We start from the raw sequence: 19,255 nt of genomic DNA on the forward strand, positions 1-19,255 counted from the left end.
TGTAGCAGGTTTTGCCTTTTGGCGCACATCGGCGCAATTGGCGCAGCTATCACATCACTGCATGAACCAACTCGTCCACCAGTCAATTCTTCCAAGAATAATGCTTTGCATGCACTAAACATGACCACACGGCATGCATAGCAGAACCACTGAAAAAATGTGGTCTTTTGCAGAAACCTAAACAGCAGCCCAAAAAAGAATGCCATTCCTGAGGAGCACGATATATTTAGCTCAGAGACACTGCTTTACTTTTTACTTTTTTTTGTGATGAACTCACATAATGCCTTAATCTTACAACTAATGATGCGAACTTTGCATCCCATCAGGGAGCGTTGTTCGGCACGCTACAAGATATGTGCTCGCTCCTCGCAGTATGGTTCAAATGTCATCCTAAATAGAGCACAGAACACTCACAGAACTCTGGCCCGAATGTACTTTTATTAGCTAAACATGAAGATTGATTCTGTCACTAGATCAATGGCATGCACATTCAATGGGTAATTTTAGCTAAGTGCAATGCAACTGCACTAATGCATGCTACTAAAGTAGAAGAATCTTCCTTTATAAGAGCCAGGCACTAAGTGTACAGCTAGACATTACAGTAGAATCTTGATATGAATCTCACGGGGGCCACAAAAAAAAAAAAAATTGCATCATTCAGAAATTTGTATCATTCAAAACGTACAATCCGTATGCAGAACCATGGGAAATGCATTCACACAGATCTGTTTATGGCTGACGGGATTTATTTACAGCCTTGCGGCCACAGATCACTACTCACAGTGCATACAGCATGATCGGCGATTGCAAAGTTGGCCATGGGCCCCAGCTCATTGCTCGCGGCGCCGGTGATGTATGGGCAGCATTTCATGCTAGACTAGAAGGTGTGGTCATGGCACACACATTCGCATCATCCTTAGTGATACAGAAGTGTGTTCAAAACATCCAAAATTCTGCACATTGTACACAAGTACTATGGCCTAGGAATTTTATGAATTCGTACCATCCTCAAATTCGTAACACCTGTGTTTGTATCATCGAGATTCTACTGCATACAGAAAGCACAGGTCTGCCTGGGAGCATTAAAAGGTGTCTTTAATAAGTGTTCTGGTGCTTTTCTTTTTCCTTCCTGTTAGAACAAGAGTAGGAAGAAAAAAAAAAAGATATAGCTCACTTGCAGTGGTGTCTGCAGGTAGTCCTCGAAGCCTTTCGCAAATTCAGATAAAGGGTCATTTGGAGGCTGCGCCTGTAGCACAGCAAGAACTCTGGTAAACTTTGAGTGCACTGCAACAGCACCCACATAGTCCAGAAACACAAGCAACTACAGAGACACAAATTTGGCTGTGATCTACAAGAAGCAATACAACATACCTTCTTTTAATAGAAAATATAAAAGAACTATAAAAGCTTTAACAAAGAAACTGTTTCACAAGATGTTGACAAAAGAGAGCGAAAAACTGAGTTCTTCTTCTTCAATAGTTACTGCTGCCTATTTCGTGCCTGAAAATCAACCTTCTATAAAGGTAGGAAAACCTTGTGAGCAGAGGATCACCACAACTTAAAAGTGAGGAGAGAACATACAGTGAAACTCATTCACGGGGAGCGAAACGTACAGCACACACTCATATAGTATGAACCCACACACTGAATCTGCAGGCATTTTGTCAGAGCCATTAATGGAACTACTCTTCAGTGTACAGGCCTGCATGGATAAGCAGTGTGATAACTATGAGCACATTCTCCTCTGAAAACTAAGCATTCATCATCAAATGTAAATAAAAAAAAAGAGAACACTCTTGATCTTGCATTCTATTCACATCAGAACCAGCTAAAGACACCTGACTGGTCAAAGAGCTAGCTCTTTACTATAGCATGACTAGAGAGGCTACAAAACAACGTAACAGTATATTTGGTGTGTGCAACAGCGATATTGCCGCAAATCTTTGTAGCGTTCGTTTGTAGTATTTGTTTGTTCATGCTTCAAGGCTGCTGACGCGCCAGTTTATCGCTTCGTTTGTGACGCAAGACGCGCCTAGATTTATCTCGATTGATCGCATGCGGACGGAGCCGACTCTAGTTTGCGCCAGAAGGTTCTAGTAACTTCCTAAGCTTTATCTCGAATGTTCGCTATCAGTTTTAAAAAGAGCACGGCCGACAGCGGCGGGCATTCTGTTCGACGACCGCCGAGCACGCTTGTTGCTACACCACCGCCGAGTGATTCAATTCTTTGCGGGCGCAAGTCAGCCCGAATAAAGAGTTTCGTTTCGAAGACATTCTCGCTGTGTTCCTGTTCGCCAGACTGCAGTCACCACTACATGACAATATAAGGTCAAGAACGAAGAAGGGAGATCAAGGAGCCATGCTCCGGGGAAAGTGCAGAACAAGAAGAGGGGAGCTTCTGAAAAGTTGGGCTCCCAGTACACACTAGCGCACACCTATGTTCGGGGTGCATACCTACTGTCAGTGTTAAGGTGAGCAGTGTTGTGTGTTTACTCAAAATGCTTGGAGAAGGATTTTAGAATGCTACTGTAAGGTCTGAGCAAACTAACTGCCACTTTGCCATTCATTTCGCCCATTGCATATCACACAATGAATATTAAGCAATGTGATAGACAAGTACTAATTTATACAACTAAAGTAATAACAAGTCATCTTACAGAACACAAGAATGCTATAACACTATGTAGCATGTACCATCTGTGAGCTTCCTAATCAAGCTCACTTGCTGCATGCATTGCTATCTAGAAAGGCAAGCAAAACATCAAGCAAAAATCCTCACAAGGCTGTACAATTCACTGAAAACAGTTTTTTCAAGCACTTACATTGAAAAGGTGGTCAAGGTACTGGTAATAGGCCCTCATGTGCTGATGACGACAGTTCCCATCAATCATCAACTGGCAGTCTAGCTATTGGACCAGAAAAACAAGAAAAAGATAACAGTAAACTTAAGCCACACATTTACCCAAACATCAGTGAATATCAATTCTGTCACTTCGGCCACAGAGCCCTGTCATACAGTCTACACTGCGTTTAAAGTTGCACCTCATTAGATGGGATACAGCAGCTTCGTCCTGCCACATGTGGCATGTAGGTATCATCCAAAGACTGTTTACTGTCGGTGCTGCATTCCTAAAGCTGAGCACAAATGGCACCAAATGATGACTGACAAATGAGGTAAATTATAATAAAATCTCCCGTAAATGTCTAGAGATGAGCATGCCCACAGTACAGCAGAAAAAACAAAACAATTAGAATGCTAGCTAAGGCTCTAATATTTTAACTGCAGTGATGATTACGTTGCAGCACAGAGTTACTCAGCAATATGTTACATCAACTGAAGAATGATTGACATTTTACTGACCTTGAAAAACTGATGGAGAACTGCCTGGTGAGCTTTCGACAGAACAGGAAAGTTTTTCTTGTTAGTCAGGAACACAGACGTGTTTATCACTATACACCTGACAGGCTCCCCCATCCAGCGACGCAGTGTAGCCTCATCTGGGACATTAGCAGTCAGCCTGAGTGCTAGGGCAAGACGCTTCTCTGGGCCAGCAACATTTCTAAATACATTCCACCTGGAAGAATATATTCTTTCAGGCAAATTTGTTTTTAGCCATGCACAATTAGACAACATATCTTTCTCTCTATACCTCTCCCAACCCTTCTCTGCTTACCATTTTTTTTTCTTATGCATGCTCATTAAAAATTGTTGCAAAAGATCATTCTGGTGCTGTAATATATCCCGGCTTTTTTTCATTGCAAAAAAAAAACAAAAACAAATTACACTTTTGCAATTAAAACAGGAGAAAATGGTTCTTGCTACATAATTTGCTAAACCACATGCAAGCACTGCAAACTTCAATATCATACAAGCCTTTACCACAGACCTGACACCACCTGTGTGGCCACAAACACACACAAAAGAAGTCCCTTTGTGGGTACAAACATAGGCTTTCCACTTTCTGGCTTTAACAAAACATCACCAATAAATGTTCATTTCTAAGGTAATCCTTCTGAAAAACTAATTCTTGCGCCCTTTTGCACTGGACACAATCAACACTTGTCCAGAGATTTTATATGTGAATAACAGGTTTAAAAAAAAAAAAAAAGAGGAGCAATCTCCTTTAATCTATCTGTTTAGACCGGTGGTACCGAGGTCAACTCCATCAAATTACTATTCCCAGTAAAAATTGATTCTCTGGCATTTTCTGAGTATGTTAGCATCTGTTCGGCAGCAAAAGATGCATTTATGACTGAGGAATTTGAATTTAAAAACTTTCCCACCACCTAACTCAAACTCATGACGTCCACACCAAGAAAGACTGATTGCCACCATTTTGAAGTGAATGCTGGTGTAGCATAGCGTCTGGGATCATCGCCAAAATATCCGGTGTCGGTGCACGCAGTTTACTTGCGACATCGGCCACTGATGGTGACATCTCTATTTCGTTTTTGGGTCTTTTCTAGTTTATGAAAGCTCCATTTTAAGTGAGAGTGGTCTCTTTGTCGATAGAATGTTGTATCAATGCAGATCAACTTCAATTCGTTTTCAGTGTCCCTTTAATGCTTTGACTGAGAAATAAGTGGAAGCTGGCCCACATGCACTTCGGGACAATAACACCCTAAATATAGTACATCACAATACATGGAGGCACTGTAAATCTTCCAACTTAGACAAGGAAACTTCAGTAGCTTTGAATGTTGGAAGAAGTTTTTTGGCCTTCTATGTTCTTTAATAAGAGCCTAAAGAGAATTTCCATCATGGCTGTATATTGCAGAATAAGCTGTATAAAACAATATTATGCCCTAGTCCAGAATTTAATTTCTTTAAAAACCACAAAAATACAGAAAGTCAAAGGCAGCACTACTGTCACTGACTGCAGTCACAGACTACAGTCATTGACTACAGTCACTGACTACAGTCATTGACTGCTGTCACTGACTGCTGTCACTGACTGCTGTCACTGACTACTGTCACTGACTACTGTCACTGACTACTGTCACTGACTCCTCAACACAATGACTGCATATCATTATCACTATGCTGACTCGAGTATGTTGGTGTAGAGCATACCATTCCCAAGGATCTTCATCGCGACTGAAGTCATCAATATTGTTGTTGTCATCATCATACCGGTTCCCCTTTTTGGAAAGTGAACTGAAGTGGCGCCGACTTTGCCGACTGGCTGGCTCCATGGGTACAAGAATCCAAGCCTGGAACATCAACTGCAGATCCCAAGAAAGAGTGATGAAACTCAGGGGCAGAGGTATAAAGACAGGAAAAAAGTGCACATAATGCCACAATGGCACAAAGCACACATGCTATGTATGAAAAAAGTTTAACAAGTGTGACGCACATGTACCACTATAAAGAAAATATACAAACAAAAAATAAGCCAAAGCAACTAAACAGTATAGAACAGCCACGTGGAATGCACATCTCTTCCCTACTGACCTAACCGCACTGACAAAAAGATCACCAGGCACAAAGTACCGAAATGCTGACTAATGTGTAATGCTCTCATTAGTCCAATCATAATTGCTAGATATCACATCAAAGTTATATCAGGGTTTGCCGAACATTTGCACCTGGGTCTGCACTTCAGAAGTTTGTCACCAAAGGCCACTAGAGCCCTTATTCCAATCGAGAAAAATTCTTTCGGGTTGAGGGTACTACATGCATATCAAAGCATAAAGTCACTTTCCTCAATTGACAAAGTATGCAACCAGCATAAACAACCACTACATGCTTTGTGCACTCTGACAGTGTGGTGTCCAGCTCATCCTTTTTTTTTTCTTCGTTGTTTGCTTTTACTAGTGTTTGACCTTGCCCTTGGCTTTAAGATAACAAGGTTAAAACCTAGCCATGCTAGTTTGGGCAGCAGTTTGGACAGGTACAGACACAAGTTAACAAAAAAAATGGCCCACAAAGCAGATACTAGGCTATGTTTTACAATGAGGCTGACAAAACTAACTCTGAGTGGCCTCTCATTTCAGGTCAGGGAATAGCTTATTCTTTCCAGTCTGATGTCTTAAATCCCACAGGGACATTAATTTTTTAAAACATGAACTAAAGCAGTTAAACGCAAAGCTGAGCTAGGAGGCACATGACCAGAAGTGAAAAGCATGAAATACTAGACGACGGACAACAACGCATTGTCCTGTCTCTCTCATTTGCTGTCCGACATGTTCAGAAGTGAACAGCATGAAATACGAGATGACAAACAAAGCCATGACTTCCCTCTCTAATTGGATGTCCAACATGATTATCAGAAGTGGACAGCAAGAAATATGAGATGACAGACAACAGCATAATGTCCTGCCTCTCTCATTTGCTGGCCGACATTATCCAACATGATCATCACAAGTGAACAGCATGAAATACGAGATGACGGACAACAATGCATTGTCCTGTCTCTCTCAATTGCTGTACGAAATGATCAGAAGTGAAAAGCATGAAATACCGTAAAAACCCGCGTATAATACAAACCCGAATATAATACGGGGCTAAGTTTTAGAGACGCGAAATGGGAAAAAAAGTTTCACCCGCGTATAATACGAGTAACACAAGCTCATAGAAGACATTTATTCAAATTGCATCCCGCACTTCACTTCAATTACTTTGTTCTTCAGTAGCGCTTTTTTCGGACATTTCCTTGTCCGACAAATCATCCCAAATGTACTCATCTTCCGTGCCATCGAGGGCGTTCGAGATGCCGCACTTCTTAAGCCCGCTTCAGCCGCCCGGTTGGCGTCACTGCAGGCTCACCTGAGCGCATCCACTCTGCGTAGCACCGCCTGACTGCGTCCTTGAACGGTTTGTTTACACAACCATCAAACGACCGCGAAAGCTTTGTCGCGTTCCGCTGCACGCGAAAAGGGCTTCTTTCTGTTGTGGCCATCCACGAATGCTTCCTTCGACGACACCAAACTGCCTCCCGGCCGCACCGTTGGCGATGTTCTCCGCAACCAAAATCGCTTGCAAGTAGCCGAGTACTGTTTTCGAGACCGTGACATCGTGCTCTCTAAAACAATATCCACTTCACGAAGCGTGCCTTACATGCGAGCACGTGCGCTGTCAACAGGCGCACGGCACACCGCGACCCCCCGGCGCACCCAACGGATCAACAAAGAAACGACGTCGTGACGTCGTTTGTCGAGAGTAACGAAGCCAAGCCGTAGCCACGCCGCAAAAACGAAACCAAAACTTCGAGCAACTTCTAAAATTTTTGTTCGGATCCGCAAATAGTACGAGGCGAATATTTAGGACGCTAATTATGGGGAAAAAACCTCGTATTATATGCGGGTTTTTACGGTACTAGACGACGGACAACAACGCATTGTCCTGTCTCTCTCATTTGCTGTCCGACATGTTCAGAAGTGAACAGCATGAAATACGAGATGACAAACAAAGCCATGACTTCCCTCTCTAATTGGATGTCCAACATGATCATCAGAAGTGGACAGCAAGAAATATGAGATGACAGACAACAGCGTAATGTCCTGCCTCTCTCATTTGCTGGCCGACATTATCAGAAGTGAACAGCATAAAATAGGAGACGACAGGCAACAGCGCCATGCCTTCCCTCCCTCATTGGCTGTCCAACATGATCATCACAAGTGAACAGCATGAAATACGAGATGACAAACAAAGCCATGACTTCCCTCTCTAATTGGATGTCCAACATGATCATCAGGAGTGGACAGCAAGAAATATGAGATGACAGACAATAGCGTAATGTCCTGCCTCTCTCATTTGCTGGCCGACATTATCAGAAGTGAACAGCATAAAATAGGAGATGACAGGCAACAGCGCCATGCCTTCCCTTCCTCATTGGCTGTCCAACATGATCATCACAAGTGAACAGCATGAAATACGAGATGACGGACAACAATGCGTTGTCCTGTCTCTCTCAATTGCTGTCCGAAATGATCAGAAGTGAACAGCATGAAATACGAAATGACAGACAAAACAGCACCATGCCTTCCCCCTCTCATTGGCTGTCTGACATGATCATCACAAGTGAACAGCACGAAATAAGAGACAACAGACAACAGCTCCATGCCTTCCCTCTCTCTTTTGCTGTCTGATAAGATAAGAAGTGAACAGCATGAAATATGAGGACAGGCAACAGTCCTAAGTCCCGCCTCTTTTACTTGCTGCCTGACATGAACAGAAGTGAACGGCATGAAATATGAGATGGCAGACAACAACACCCTACCTTGCCTCTATCATTTGCTGTCCAACATGATCCTCACAAGTGAATAGCATGAAATACAAGATGACAGAGATCTGTGCCATGCCGCCTCTCTAATTTGTCGTTCGATATGGCCAAAAGCGCGCGGCATGAAACATGAGACACCAGACCATAAGCACCATGTCCTGTCTCTCATTTGCTATTCAGTATGCTCAGAAGTGAACAGCATGAAATACTAGACAGCAGACAACAGCACCATGTCCCGTCCCTCTCATTTACCGTCAGTGAATAGCATGAAATATGAGATGACAGACAACAGTACCATGTCCTGTCCCTCTCATTCGCTGTCCGATCAGATAATTAGGGCTGTATCCAGTACCAGAAATTTTCAGAATATAACAAGTATTCCAGTTCCACTGAAATAATGATAACTGTAATTGATGAATCATAACCATCATAATTGAATCATTTAAGCAGACAAAGAACGGGAATGAGGGGCTCGTTGTAAATATGACAGAAGCCAACAGCCACAGAAACCAAGGGGCACAGGGGATTTTTTTTAGTTAATTTATTTATTTTGTGGTGTTGATCAATTTAGAATATTACTTAATATGTCATCGCTTAAAGCTAATTGATTAGAAAAGCAGAAGAAAAAACAACCACATGCCGCCGGTGGGATCCGAACCCACGACCTCCGAATTACGCGTCCGGTGCTCTACCTCTGAGCTACGGCGACGGCTGTCAAACCTTCTGCTTTCGGGGGTATTTATGTTTACAAGTAACCTAACCTTGAGAGTGTTCATCAGCGCCACCCACGTTCATAAGCGGCGGACGTAGAACGTCCTGATTTACCGCAGGTGTGACGTAGAACGTCATCGAACGGAGAGGGTGGAAGCTGTGTGAGAACCCTCTTATGCTTCCTATGGCATCAAGGCTGCCAGAATCGAGGCCCTCGCTAAGCAATTAAGCAGACAAAGAACGGGAATGAGGGGCTCGTTGTAAATATGACAGAAGCCAACAGCCACAGAAACCAAGGGGCACAGGGGATTTTTTTTAGGTAATTTATTTATTTTGTGGTGTTGATCAATTTAGAATATTACTTAATATGTCATCGCTTAAAGCTAACTGATTAGAAAAGCAGAAGAAAAAACAACCACATGCCGCCGGTGGGATCCGAACCCACGACCTCCGAATTGAATCATGATGACCTTAGGCATAAGTAGCACACAAGCAGGACACAGAGAATACGTGCACATATATTGTTGTGCATTCCTCTTAAAACTATAGGAGCTGGAAGAAGAATGATGCAGCAAAGCAGCGCTGGTATCGCTCACGTCTCTTCTGGTGTCTTATGTTTGCCCTGTTCCATTACGTGTTTGAACCGACTCGCCCAGCTCAAAACATACCAGCAACACTCATACTGAATGTTATCCTTCTTGCGCCATTGTATTCTTTGTGTTAAACTCCACTTAAATTATAGACTGCAGAGAACAGCGAAAGAATAGTGCAACCCAACTTACAGAATGGAAATGTCGACGAAGACAGGTGCTGGCCATGCAAAGAAAAGCAGCGAAACAGCAAAAAAAAAAGCAAAAACCACATGCTCCACACAATATGGCAGCACGCTCCATAACAAAAAACTGTTTGCAACAAAATCTGCCACAAATCAGCCTTATCTGCAGAGTTCAACAACTTTTATGGCTAACTGCTAACTACATGCAAATAACCTGCACACCTTTGTAAACAACTCTCGTACATCTGTTATCCATCCACAAACCAATGCACAGCCTCAGCCCAAATTCTCTAGTGCTTAGGTTTTGCTGTTATGTAGTAAGCCACCTGTTAAGGCGAGAGCTCAACTCACCCTCCAGAAATCTAGAGTCTCAGGGATACCGTAAGTGCCCCACTGCATGGCTCAACAGAAAACCCTGCACCCAAAAACTCTTGACCAAGGCTATACATAAGGCATGGCCAAATGATTTTCTTTTTAGGTTTGAACAGCTCCTGCAACAAGATACCAGTATCTTAAGGTCACAGGGTAAGATGAATTTTAAACAAATAAGATTGTTCTTTTTCTTTTCTTATCTTATTCCTGGTAACCTTCTCAATAACACTTAGGTATATACCTGTGATGATTTTAGATGACACGCAAGGGCAAAATGAAAAGTCTTGCACCCACATGGGAAGAAGCCAGAATAAATTAATCTTTTTTCCAGAACGAGAGTTTTTACTTGTAATGCCTGGCAAACTTCGTCCAGCCACGATGCTCTAACACTGGGAACAAAATATCGGTCAGGATAACCAGCTTCAGCAGACAGGACAATGTGCCAGATCCTGACACACAAACCTGCCTTTCCTGCTGTGAATCTATACCTTATGGCTCTAAACCTTTACCACTCTCTCTATGTTAAGCACTTGAATTGGCACTGTTAAGACTTTCAGTTGTTCAACACTACCAAAAAGGCTCAAAAAGAAAACTTTTCAATAGTGAGGCTACAGAACACAATGGGATAGTGCTTGGAAGTTACAAAAGCTTCTACAGTGGCTGCGCCTCTGCATCACAAGTAGGCACATAACTTTCCATCAGGGCTCAAATCAGTGCCCAATTTTGCCAGTTTTCGAAACCAAGTGGCAAGTGGCCATAATCCTCCCAGTCCCCTCTCCAGTCTCTTTAAGGTTTTTATTTAATCATGGCTCCTGGAATAAGAATCTACTGTGAAAATGAAAAGAGAAATTTCATAATGCTTGGATTTATTAGAAGCCATGTGACATGAGTATACCATTCATTTTAGCTGTGTGGTTTACAAGTACCTTTCATAAAATGAAAAAGTTCGAAGATCGTAACTGAAGTGTCATGTGAAACTCATAAGGCCATCTTGCGCAACATGCAAAAGCTTGTCAAGAAGTGTGCATGCTCACAATGACAAAATGCAACATTCAGTAACAGGCTAGACTTTGGTGAACAGACATCTACAAGGGGCAATCACAGAGCGCTGCATGTGCAGTGCAAAGTACACAGAAAAGATATGGATCTAGTGGAAAACACAAAGAAACACACAGGCTCTAGTGCATTCAACGCCACCATTTGGGTGATTTATGCACAAAGGCATGCAGGAAAGGCAGCAACAGACAAAATTCCAGGAACCCAAATACAAAGCAGTTACACATTGCACTGTGGCTAAGCAAGGTTTACAACCATAACGTTTACTTTACTGAAAGAGGTGAAGCAGGAGCGAAAAGCAAAGAAGCAAAAAATGAACTTATTTGGCTAGAGGCTCTTGAAGTGCATGGCATTTCAAAAAAACATTTCAAAATGTGTTTTTCCCTTCAATGTCACATCTCAAACTTAGTACAAACACATGAGAAAATAGAAGGCCAATTTTCTCCCAGCTGCAGTTACATCCACATGAACACTAAGCTAGGATGGCACAAATTCATTCGGACATGAAAGTTTGTTTCACGATAAAGAAGTAAAAAACAGTAAAATTCAAAAACATCGACAATGTACTAGAGATAATATGAAGAGTCTAAAGATGTACTGAAGTGCACGGCATGCATAGCATATTCCCTGTGACCATAATTGCTCCTTCTACCTCTCTGCATATCACATGAAGGCATTAACATGGTTTCCTGAATTGTTTCAATTAGTTTGGTTTATTGGTTTATTAGGGTTTAATGTCCCAAAGCGACTCAGGCTATGGGGGACGCCGTAGTGAAGGGCTCCGGAAATTTCGACCATCTGGGGTTCTTTAACGTGCACTGACATCATACAGTACATGGGCCTCTAGAATTTCGCCTCCATCGAAATGCGACCGCCGCGGCCGGGATCGAACCCGCGTCTTTCGGGTCAGCAGCCGAGCGCCATAACCACTGAGCCAGCGCGGCGGGGCAGTTTCAATCAGTGTAAAAGAATGACCAAAATAGAATGACTAGGCACACTAAAGATTTCTAGCCACGTACAAAAACACTGATCTTCAAGACCCAGTTTTTATAACATTATAGAGACCTTACCATATGAGACACCTAGTTCACAATGGCTGCATTAGTATCATTGCGAAAACAAATATTTTTGTGCCTCTGAACACCCCCAGCACACACAGCCCATGGTGGGAACACTAATGATTTCCACTGTTAAATGAGTGCCCGCCAGCAAAAACAAGAAAGAAAACAAATGGAAGAATACCAAGAAGAAATTCTTTGTTAAGCAATGCAATTATCTCTGCACATGCTCCCGAGATGAGTTAACAACTCCATTATTTCTACGCCAATATGACACTCGTTCAAAGCCTGAACCGTCGGCACCAACAAGTGCTGCCATTTACTCTCGGCTACCCATGTTCCACTGTTCTATTGACTGATGCGGAGGCAGTGCCCCTTTAACTCTTTCTGTACTGAGCCCACTCAGCACGGGCCACTGCTCACCCATAGATGTTGCGCACTATTTAACCCTTTCCGGTCAGGTGTAGTTTCCCCCACTGACTACTGCACCGGTCAGCATTCTTATGGGCCTTCTATCCTCTTGCAAAGAAAGGGAGTGGCATGACATGATTTGGTTATGAACATTTATTGAAAGCATTTTCTTTTTTCAGTTTTTCTTTTTTTTTTTATTTCTGGAGGTCACTAGCGTATAATTTCCAAGAGTCACTAGACAGTGTGTCTTCAATGCTGATTGAGCCGTCGCACTCTTCACTTTCGCTGTCGAAACTTGTTTGGTTTGGTTTGGTTTATTGGGGTTTAACGTCCCAAAGCGACTGAGGCTATGAGAGACGTCGAAACTTGTGGTTGACTCTTGTGTCAAAGGAGGCGCATAGCTCTCTTCGACACTAAAGTCATCTTCACATTCCACAAAGCCATCAGACAATTTTCCGTAAAACATGCCTGCCGGAATGAAACTCATGTCGCGAGTTTTTGGCGCCAATTCAAAACCTCAGAATTACGCGATCAAAAAATATTTTCCAGCGGTATGGCGCTGTCATCCCTCGAGAGGAAAGCCAACTAGCCAATTTACAGAATACCACAAATCCAACCAGATGGCGCGCAAATTTATTTACAGAAGTAGTAGACCAAACGTTGTGTCGGGCCATGCCCGACAACTGACCAGACGGGTACTTTTCTGCTGTCGGGCAATTCCCGACAGATGACCAAAAAAGGTTAAAGGCCGGCAAATAACGTTCCGACTTGTTAAGCAAGCAGTTATGCAGTCCAAGAAGTCAACTTGCAGTTTCAAGTAATTTGTACCTCTGCTACAAAGTGGCGAATTCGGGTGTGGGACTGAAGAGCGCAGTGCGCAACACTTCTTGGTGAGCACGAAAAACTGCACAATACCAGGACAGTCTTGCAGAACACCTTGGGTTTGCTGTTTTTTTTTGGCCGCTGCGAAAATTTTTTTAAATGCTAGTAGTAGCAGTGCGCCTCAGGATGATGTCAAAAATCCTGGGTTCAGTTTTGACGAAGAATATCTCAAGAAACCAGCCTAAACCATCTACTGCTCTCCACCGGGCAGCATTGTTTTTTACCTGCTACCGCTGCAGTAATTTTTTGTGCCACCTAAGATGTAACAGGGATGTTTGCAGTACAATGGCCACTTTTTGCTTTCTGTCTACATTGTGACCCAAGTTTGGTGCTGCCATCTCTACAGATACAGCTGAAAAAGAACCTGGCCCTCACATGGCAGTGTGCAATAAAGTAGACAGGAGCCAAGATGTACACACAAAAAAGGCACCAAGTGCAGAGGCGCATCACCCAAAGCCTTGCTCATTTCCCACAAAGTTGCCAAGATCCTATAATTGCAATTCTACTGGAGTTATGCCAGCTTGTTTTCTGATCTTCCTCTTCCCAGGTTACAAGGCACTTAACTACTCTTCTGTGCTTGCTGGATATGTACATGCGTCTCTCAACACTGAGGAGCTGTTTCATGCAGTGACATGCGAGCCTTGGTTAGTAAAGGTTTGCTTTTGTTGCTGAAAGTATTATTGGGACACAACTATTTTTATGGGTAACCTTTAGTTGACTTATTTTGGAATATTTCTGTGCACAAGATATGTATTAGCCGATTCTTCCATGATTTTTGCATTTCTTTCTAAGTTTTGCTGCCATCCTCACTAGATTTTTCCATTTTACTATTTATCTTACAGATTACGATTAGTCATTTACTCTTTTAACACCTATCATTCAGAAGGACATTGATGTCAGTAGATGCGCTTGTACTTTCCAGCACTTTTCAATCAAAATATTTGTAGAAAGAATAGCTTTAGTAACACCTCCAAGAAATAGCGGGTTTCAATGAGGTAGCAAACATTTTTTGTAGCTCGAGGTATTTGTCAGTGAAAGCACTGAAACTTTCAGGCGCTTTATGAAATAAAACAAGCAATGTTCTGTATATTCCAGAATTTCTGTATTATTTTTCTGTTCGTGTTATAAGCATAACGTCATATATATTTGCCATAATTTTCACCAAAGTTTGCACAGACAAACAAAATTTCACATTACAGCCTAACATTTATATTTGAAATGCATATTACCAAACAGTACATTTTAGCTTCATTTTGATGTGCTGCATACTAATGCAAGTAAGAAAATTTTTTCAGTCAAAAGCACGGTGAAAGACGTAGCTTAGGTGAACGAACGCCGCCGCCTGCCGTCGCACAATACTATTGTGCTTCCTTCTCACTCGACAGATAGCGCTTCCAACTTGCGCACGTAGCGGCGCCGTTCGTGCCTTTATCACAGCTTCTCCGCATACAGCTTGAGGAAAACTTGCGGCCACCAGCTGGTTTTTTAGGCGTTTGTTATACTGTGAATCACCGTTAACTGTTTGAAAAAATTGTCCACAGATCAGGCCAAGCGTAAAGCCCCTTTATCGACGGCTCACGCAAGACGACAGACAACGCTACGGAGAAGCTTTGGTGGAGCAGGAACCAAGCATGCCAGTATACAATAGTTTCAACTTTTCTCGGTTATAACATGGAACGAGTTTACTTCTCACTAAAGAATGAGGTAGAAGGGCGCATCAGGTTAGCAGTCGCATTTGAAAATCAAGTGGCCACGGTGCAGCGATAGGGAAATGAATGTTTGTGTGTGAAAGCGACTGAACGCATGCCTTAGTGAGGTTATGCGAGAACTGCATGAAATTTCTGTGAGGATGATGAGTGGGTGTTTTCCGCAGCCCAGAAAAAGTTATAACCCAGGTAGAACGTTGTGTGTTTATTTCATACATGAAGCAAAAAGTAGTCACTGCAAACCTGGATTACACACAAAATACCTAAATTCTACTGTTGTGTATACAGTCAAAATAACAAACAGTTCACTCAGCTCGGCTCCTTGTGGTCAAACAAGTTTGGACATTTTACGCAAGTCCTGGCCTTTTTCAATGTGCTTGCGTTTCATTTGACGGCAGTACTGACGCATACGAAGGCTTATATAATAATAGAGTAGATTGGCAAGCATGTCCTCTCTGTGGATAGTACAAGGGAAAGTGAAAGTGAACCTTCTCTAGTAGAGCATCAACTGTTTTATTGTAGGCATCTCTCAGATTTGCGTATTTGGAGAAATGCTCTTCAGCTTCCATAAAAAGCTGATAGAGGTGCATGTTAGGGTGCGTGAGCCTGCCCCTTGTTTTGCAATTCACTAGCTCAGCTTCGGGCACCTTTGAAAAGCCTTTCTGACCCTCCAGTGCTTTCTTGCACGTAGTGCATGAGGTCTGATTGAAAATTTTCCTGGATACAAAACCTGTGACATAATAAATTATACACTCAACAACGCTTGCATCATTGTTATCACACCCAAACACTTCGTCGCACTCCCAGCTCCCTTCATCGATTAGGCCGTCAAGCTTCTCTTTCAGCTGCTCCAGCTTGTTTAGCTCCTTCGATGCTGAGCTGTTATACGCGTTCTTAAAGTCAGCCAAAGTCTGTGGGATCGTCATCACACGAGTGTGACCGTGTGCTCATTAGGTGGCACTTCGCCCACATATCGCGGGTTCGGGCCGGAGCAAGCTGAGGGCACTGCCAGCGCTTGGTGCGCGCCTGCGCTCTCGCTCCGAAGGAAGGAAGGCGCAGTTATTTAAGAGCACGAGTGTTTATTACACAGAGAGCTGCATTACATAACACTGCACTAATCCCCAGACCTCGGTGCAACCCATAGCCCCGCCGCAGCACCCGAAAGCGGGCCCGCGGAGCCGCGCGCGCAAAGCAAAGACTACATACACGCGGGACAGCACAGCTAAGGACGATCGCATGCCGCGCGGCCAACCAAAGGGGTTAAATCACGCGCAGCGCAAAACGAGGAAGGATGGGGCAAACGCGGAGCACATCTTGACGACGCAGGTCGCACATCGATGGCTCATCGCGCGTCGTCACCAGCAATGGCCGGCGATGACGGAGAACCAGCCAAATCAGGCCCTCCCGAATCCGGAGCGCGTCGGCCCCGCACAGGCGGGCTACACGACTCCGGAAGTTCGGGCCTGGACTCAAGCATACATACTAGATGCGCACGTCAAAGCACCCGCGTTCTTGGGCCCCCGGCAAAGGCCGGGGCACCGGGAGCCAAGCTCTACGCACCTTTCTGCTGCCCGAGTCGGTGGCGATCTCTCCGCTCATTTCCCGCTAGGGACCACTCGCCGAAACAACGCCCCCAACTGTCACTCGGTGTGACCCAATGGGGACGCGAGGTCGAAGCGGGAAGAACGGAAGAGAGGGTGATTTACTGCGGTTCTCGGAAGAGCTTCCCTTGCAAGGGAGGACAAGCAGCGCGGCTGCCCCATTCCGCTCGCGGACACCCCACGGGGGGTCTCTCTAACGAACGAAACGGCAGAAGCGGGCGCACACTCGGGTAGCCCAAGAAGCTCAATCCCCACATCCCCCTCTTCTTAAATGCCCCCGTCTCTCTGAAAACAGAGTGACGGTCACTCCACACAGCACAGTATTCCTTTCGCTAGCATCAATGAGCTACCAGCCTTTCGCCATACCTCCAGCCCTTAAACACACCCATACAACAACATTACTGAGAATTCTAATCACAAAACATCAGGCATTCGACACTACGCAATAAAGGCACAAAAGTATTCGCGCCTTACAAAATTACAAATGCGGTCACTCGAACATCACATAATCAATGCACTCTGTATAGACCTTTTTCAGTTTTAGCCTCGCTCCCAGCGCGCCGAAAGCCGCCATGTTGCTTTCCTCCTCTCTGGCTGGTTCGGAAAGGCGGTGTCCGTGCGTCCCGCGCGTTTTCTGCGGTTCTCCGTGTTTACTGTATGCGGTTGCTTAGCTGTAGTAGCCCGATTTCGGTGTATGTGTGATTAAAGCTGCAACGAGGTCTTCGGGAAACCACTGCGCAGTCGTCTGCTGTTCAAACAACTACAGGAAGCGAAGGCGGCTTGAAGCGGAGCAGTGTGAAGAACGCAGAGACCCACGGCGGCGGTTGCGGGCTGTTTCAGCGGCACATACCTTACACGCGAGCACCTACTGCTGATGTCACTAAGATATGTGTCGTCTGTGAGCCTTGCAAAATCAAAACATTAGTAATAATTCGGGGAAATGATGCAGCAGCACTGCGGGTTACGTGAAACATTTCTGTCATAACTGCCAAAGCTATTTGACAGTACTTGAAAGTCATGATGCATTGCGCGAATGCCACAGCTGTTTGCTTGCAGTAAATATCCGCTAAACCAGCAGGACTTAAATAACTGAAAGCCGCAGCTTTGACGTGTCCACCTTGCATCGTGACACCTCATGCTTCGACCAAATACTATTTTCAACTGACGCCGTAATGCAAAGTTCCGATTGCTTAAAAAAAATGTGCCTATTAGGGACGTGCATTCAGCAGACACGCAGTGCCCACCCGACCACACGCACGCGCTTTCTCGCTCTTTCGGCATTAATCAGCGGCCGCACCTGATACGGACCAAGCAGGTACGCCCCTCAGGAACTGTCACAGCAGGCGCACCAGTTTCGAGGGTATAAATTACATCGCGTTCGAAGGCCAGATGCCTCTCTACTACATCTTTTTCCGAGTTTAGCGAAATGTCAGACGACGCGAAGCAACACAACCAGTTTCCTCTGTTCCTGCGACACTTTATTTCGATGCGCGGCGCCGACGGATGCACTGGCGCTCCGAAGAGCGCTGCCACACACTCGCATGTTCACGCTAAGAGTGGACCACAATACATTTGCACGCTTCACCAGTTATTTTACCGTTAGTACGAAGTAATCAAGAAATTTATGCAAAGCCAAAAGCCGCAACAGATTTCTAAGCGCTTATGCACTCCAGCTGTGCCTTCTGCATGTAGCACTACAGAAAGTACCGTTTTTTAGGACAGTGCAGAGGGAAAATGTAGTGAAAGACGTGGTCAAACGCAGTTTCAATCTGTTCGTGTCACCGGCGCAACGCAGAGCAGACCGCTTGAGCGCTTGACAGCAACACTGCTGTTAGCTCGGAACGGAGCGGTTTTTCTTTTATAATTATAACTACAACATAGAAGCGCTCAGCAAGTTTCGTGCTCGCATTAATAAATGTCTCCATTATAGATACCAGAAGGCCGTTAAATGAATTGCGCACACTTGCGTAGAAGCGCACCTCCAATGTCGATTTTCGGCACAACTTGCACGGAGACACCCGCGTCGCCGCTCGCCGAAGCACGGGCCATTTTGTTCACAGCTGCTCAGTGCATACAGTGCAACACTTTGCAGGTCAAAATCATGCAAAAATCAACACTCGGATAAGGCTGAACCGCGCGGCGAGTACTCGCTGCCTGTATTGCAGCGGCGGCCGCCCAAGCCAACATGGCGGAGAAATCGGCCAGACGCAAGACGGCGCTGCAGTCGAAAGATGGCCGCGCGCACCTGAAAAAGGTCTATACATAAATCATAGCTATACATCATTACATAAGTTAAAATCTGACATAGACATACGTGCGTCCATGCTGTCACAATGATCAGAACGCGCACGACAGGGCGCCGGAAAACTTTCCACACAACTAGCCGCCGGAGCCGATATCTCCGACGGAATCGGTCGGTCGTGATGAACGGCAACCGATAAGCTCCGGAAGCAGCTCA

At 44.4% G+C, this 19,255-nt stretch overlaps 1 protein-coding gene and 1 pseudogene across 8 annotated transcripts in view; both read right to left on the reverse strand.

The window, feature by feature from the left end:
- The window catches only part of csul (protein arginine N-methyltransferase 5), a 91,862-nt gene that overhangs the window by 60,875 nt on the left and 11,732 nt on the right, over positions 1 to 19,255 (reverse strand). For 7 of the 8 annotated variants that reach the window (XR_016290563.1, XR_016290562.1, XM_089580550.1 and 4 more), the window contains exons 5-8: positions 5,075 to 5,226; positions 3,362 to 3,575; positions 2,823 to 2,906; positions 1,175 to 1,246 (exon numbers count right to left, since the gene is read on the reverse strand). Coding sequence is in view for 6 of the 8 variants with exons in the window: in XM_089580550.1 (XP_089436676.1) it covers positions 1,175 to 1,246; positions 2,823 to 2,906; positions 3,362 to 3,575; positions 5,075 to 5,226 (522 nt within the window). In the remaining 2 variants the exon portion in view is untranslated. The remainder of the gene's footprint in view (positions 1 to 1,174; positions 1,247 to 2,822; positions 2,907 to 3,361; positions 3,576 to 5,074; positions 5,227 to 19,255) is intronic. The other variant, XM_089580546.1, reaches the window with a different exon arrangement.
- LOC149351264 (uncharacterized) lies at positions 5,234 to 19,248 on the reverse strand (annotated as a pseudogene).

The sequence above is a fragment of the Amblyomma mixtum genome, chromosome 3 (genome assembly GCF_055824585.1).
Source record: "Amblyomma mixtum isolate Tamu chromosome 3, ASM5582458v1, whole genome shotgun sequence".
Taxonomy (NCBI): domain Eukaryota; kingdom Metazoa; phylum Arthropoda; class Arachnida; order Ixodida; family Ixodidae; genus Amblyomma; species Amblyomma mixtum.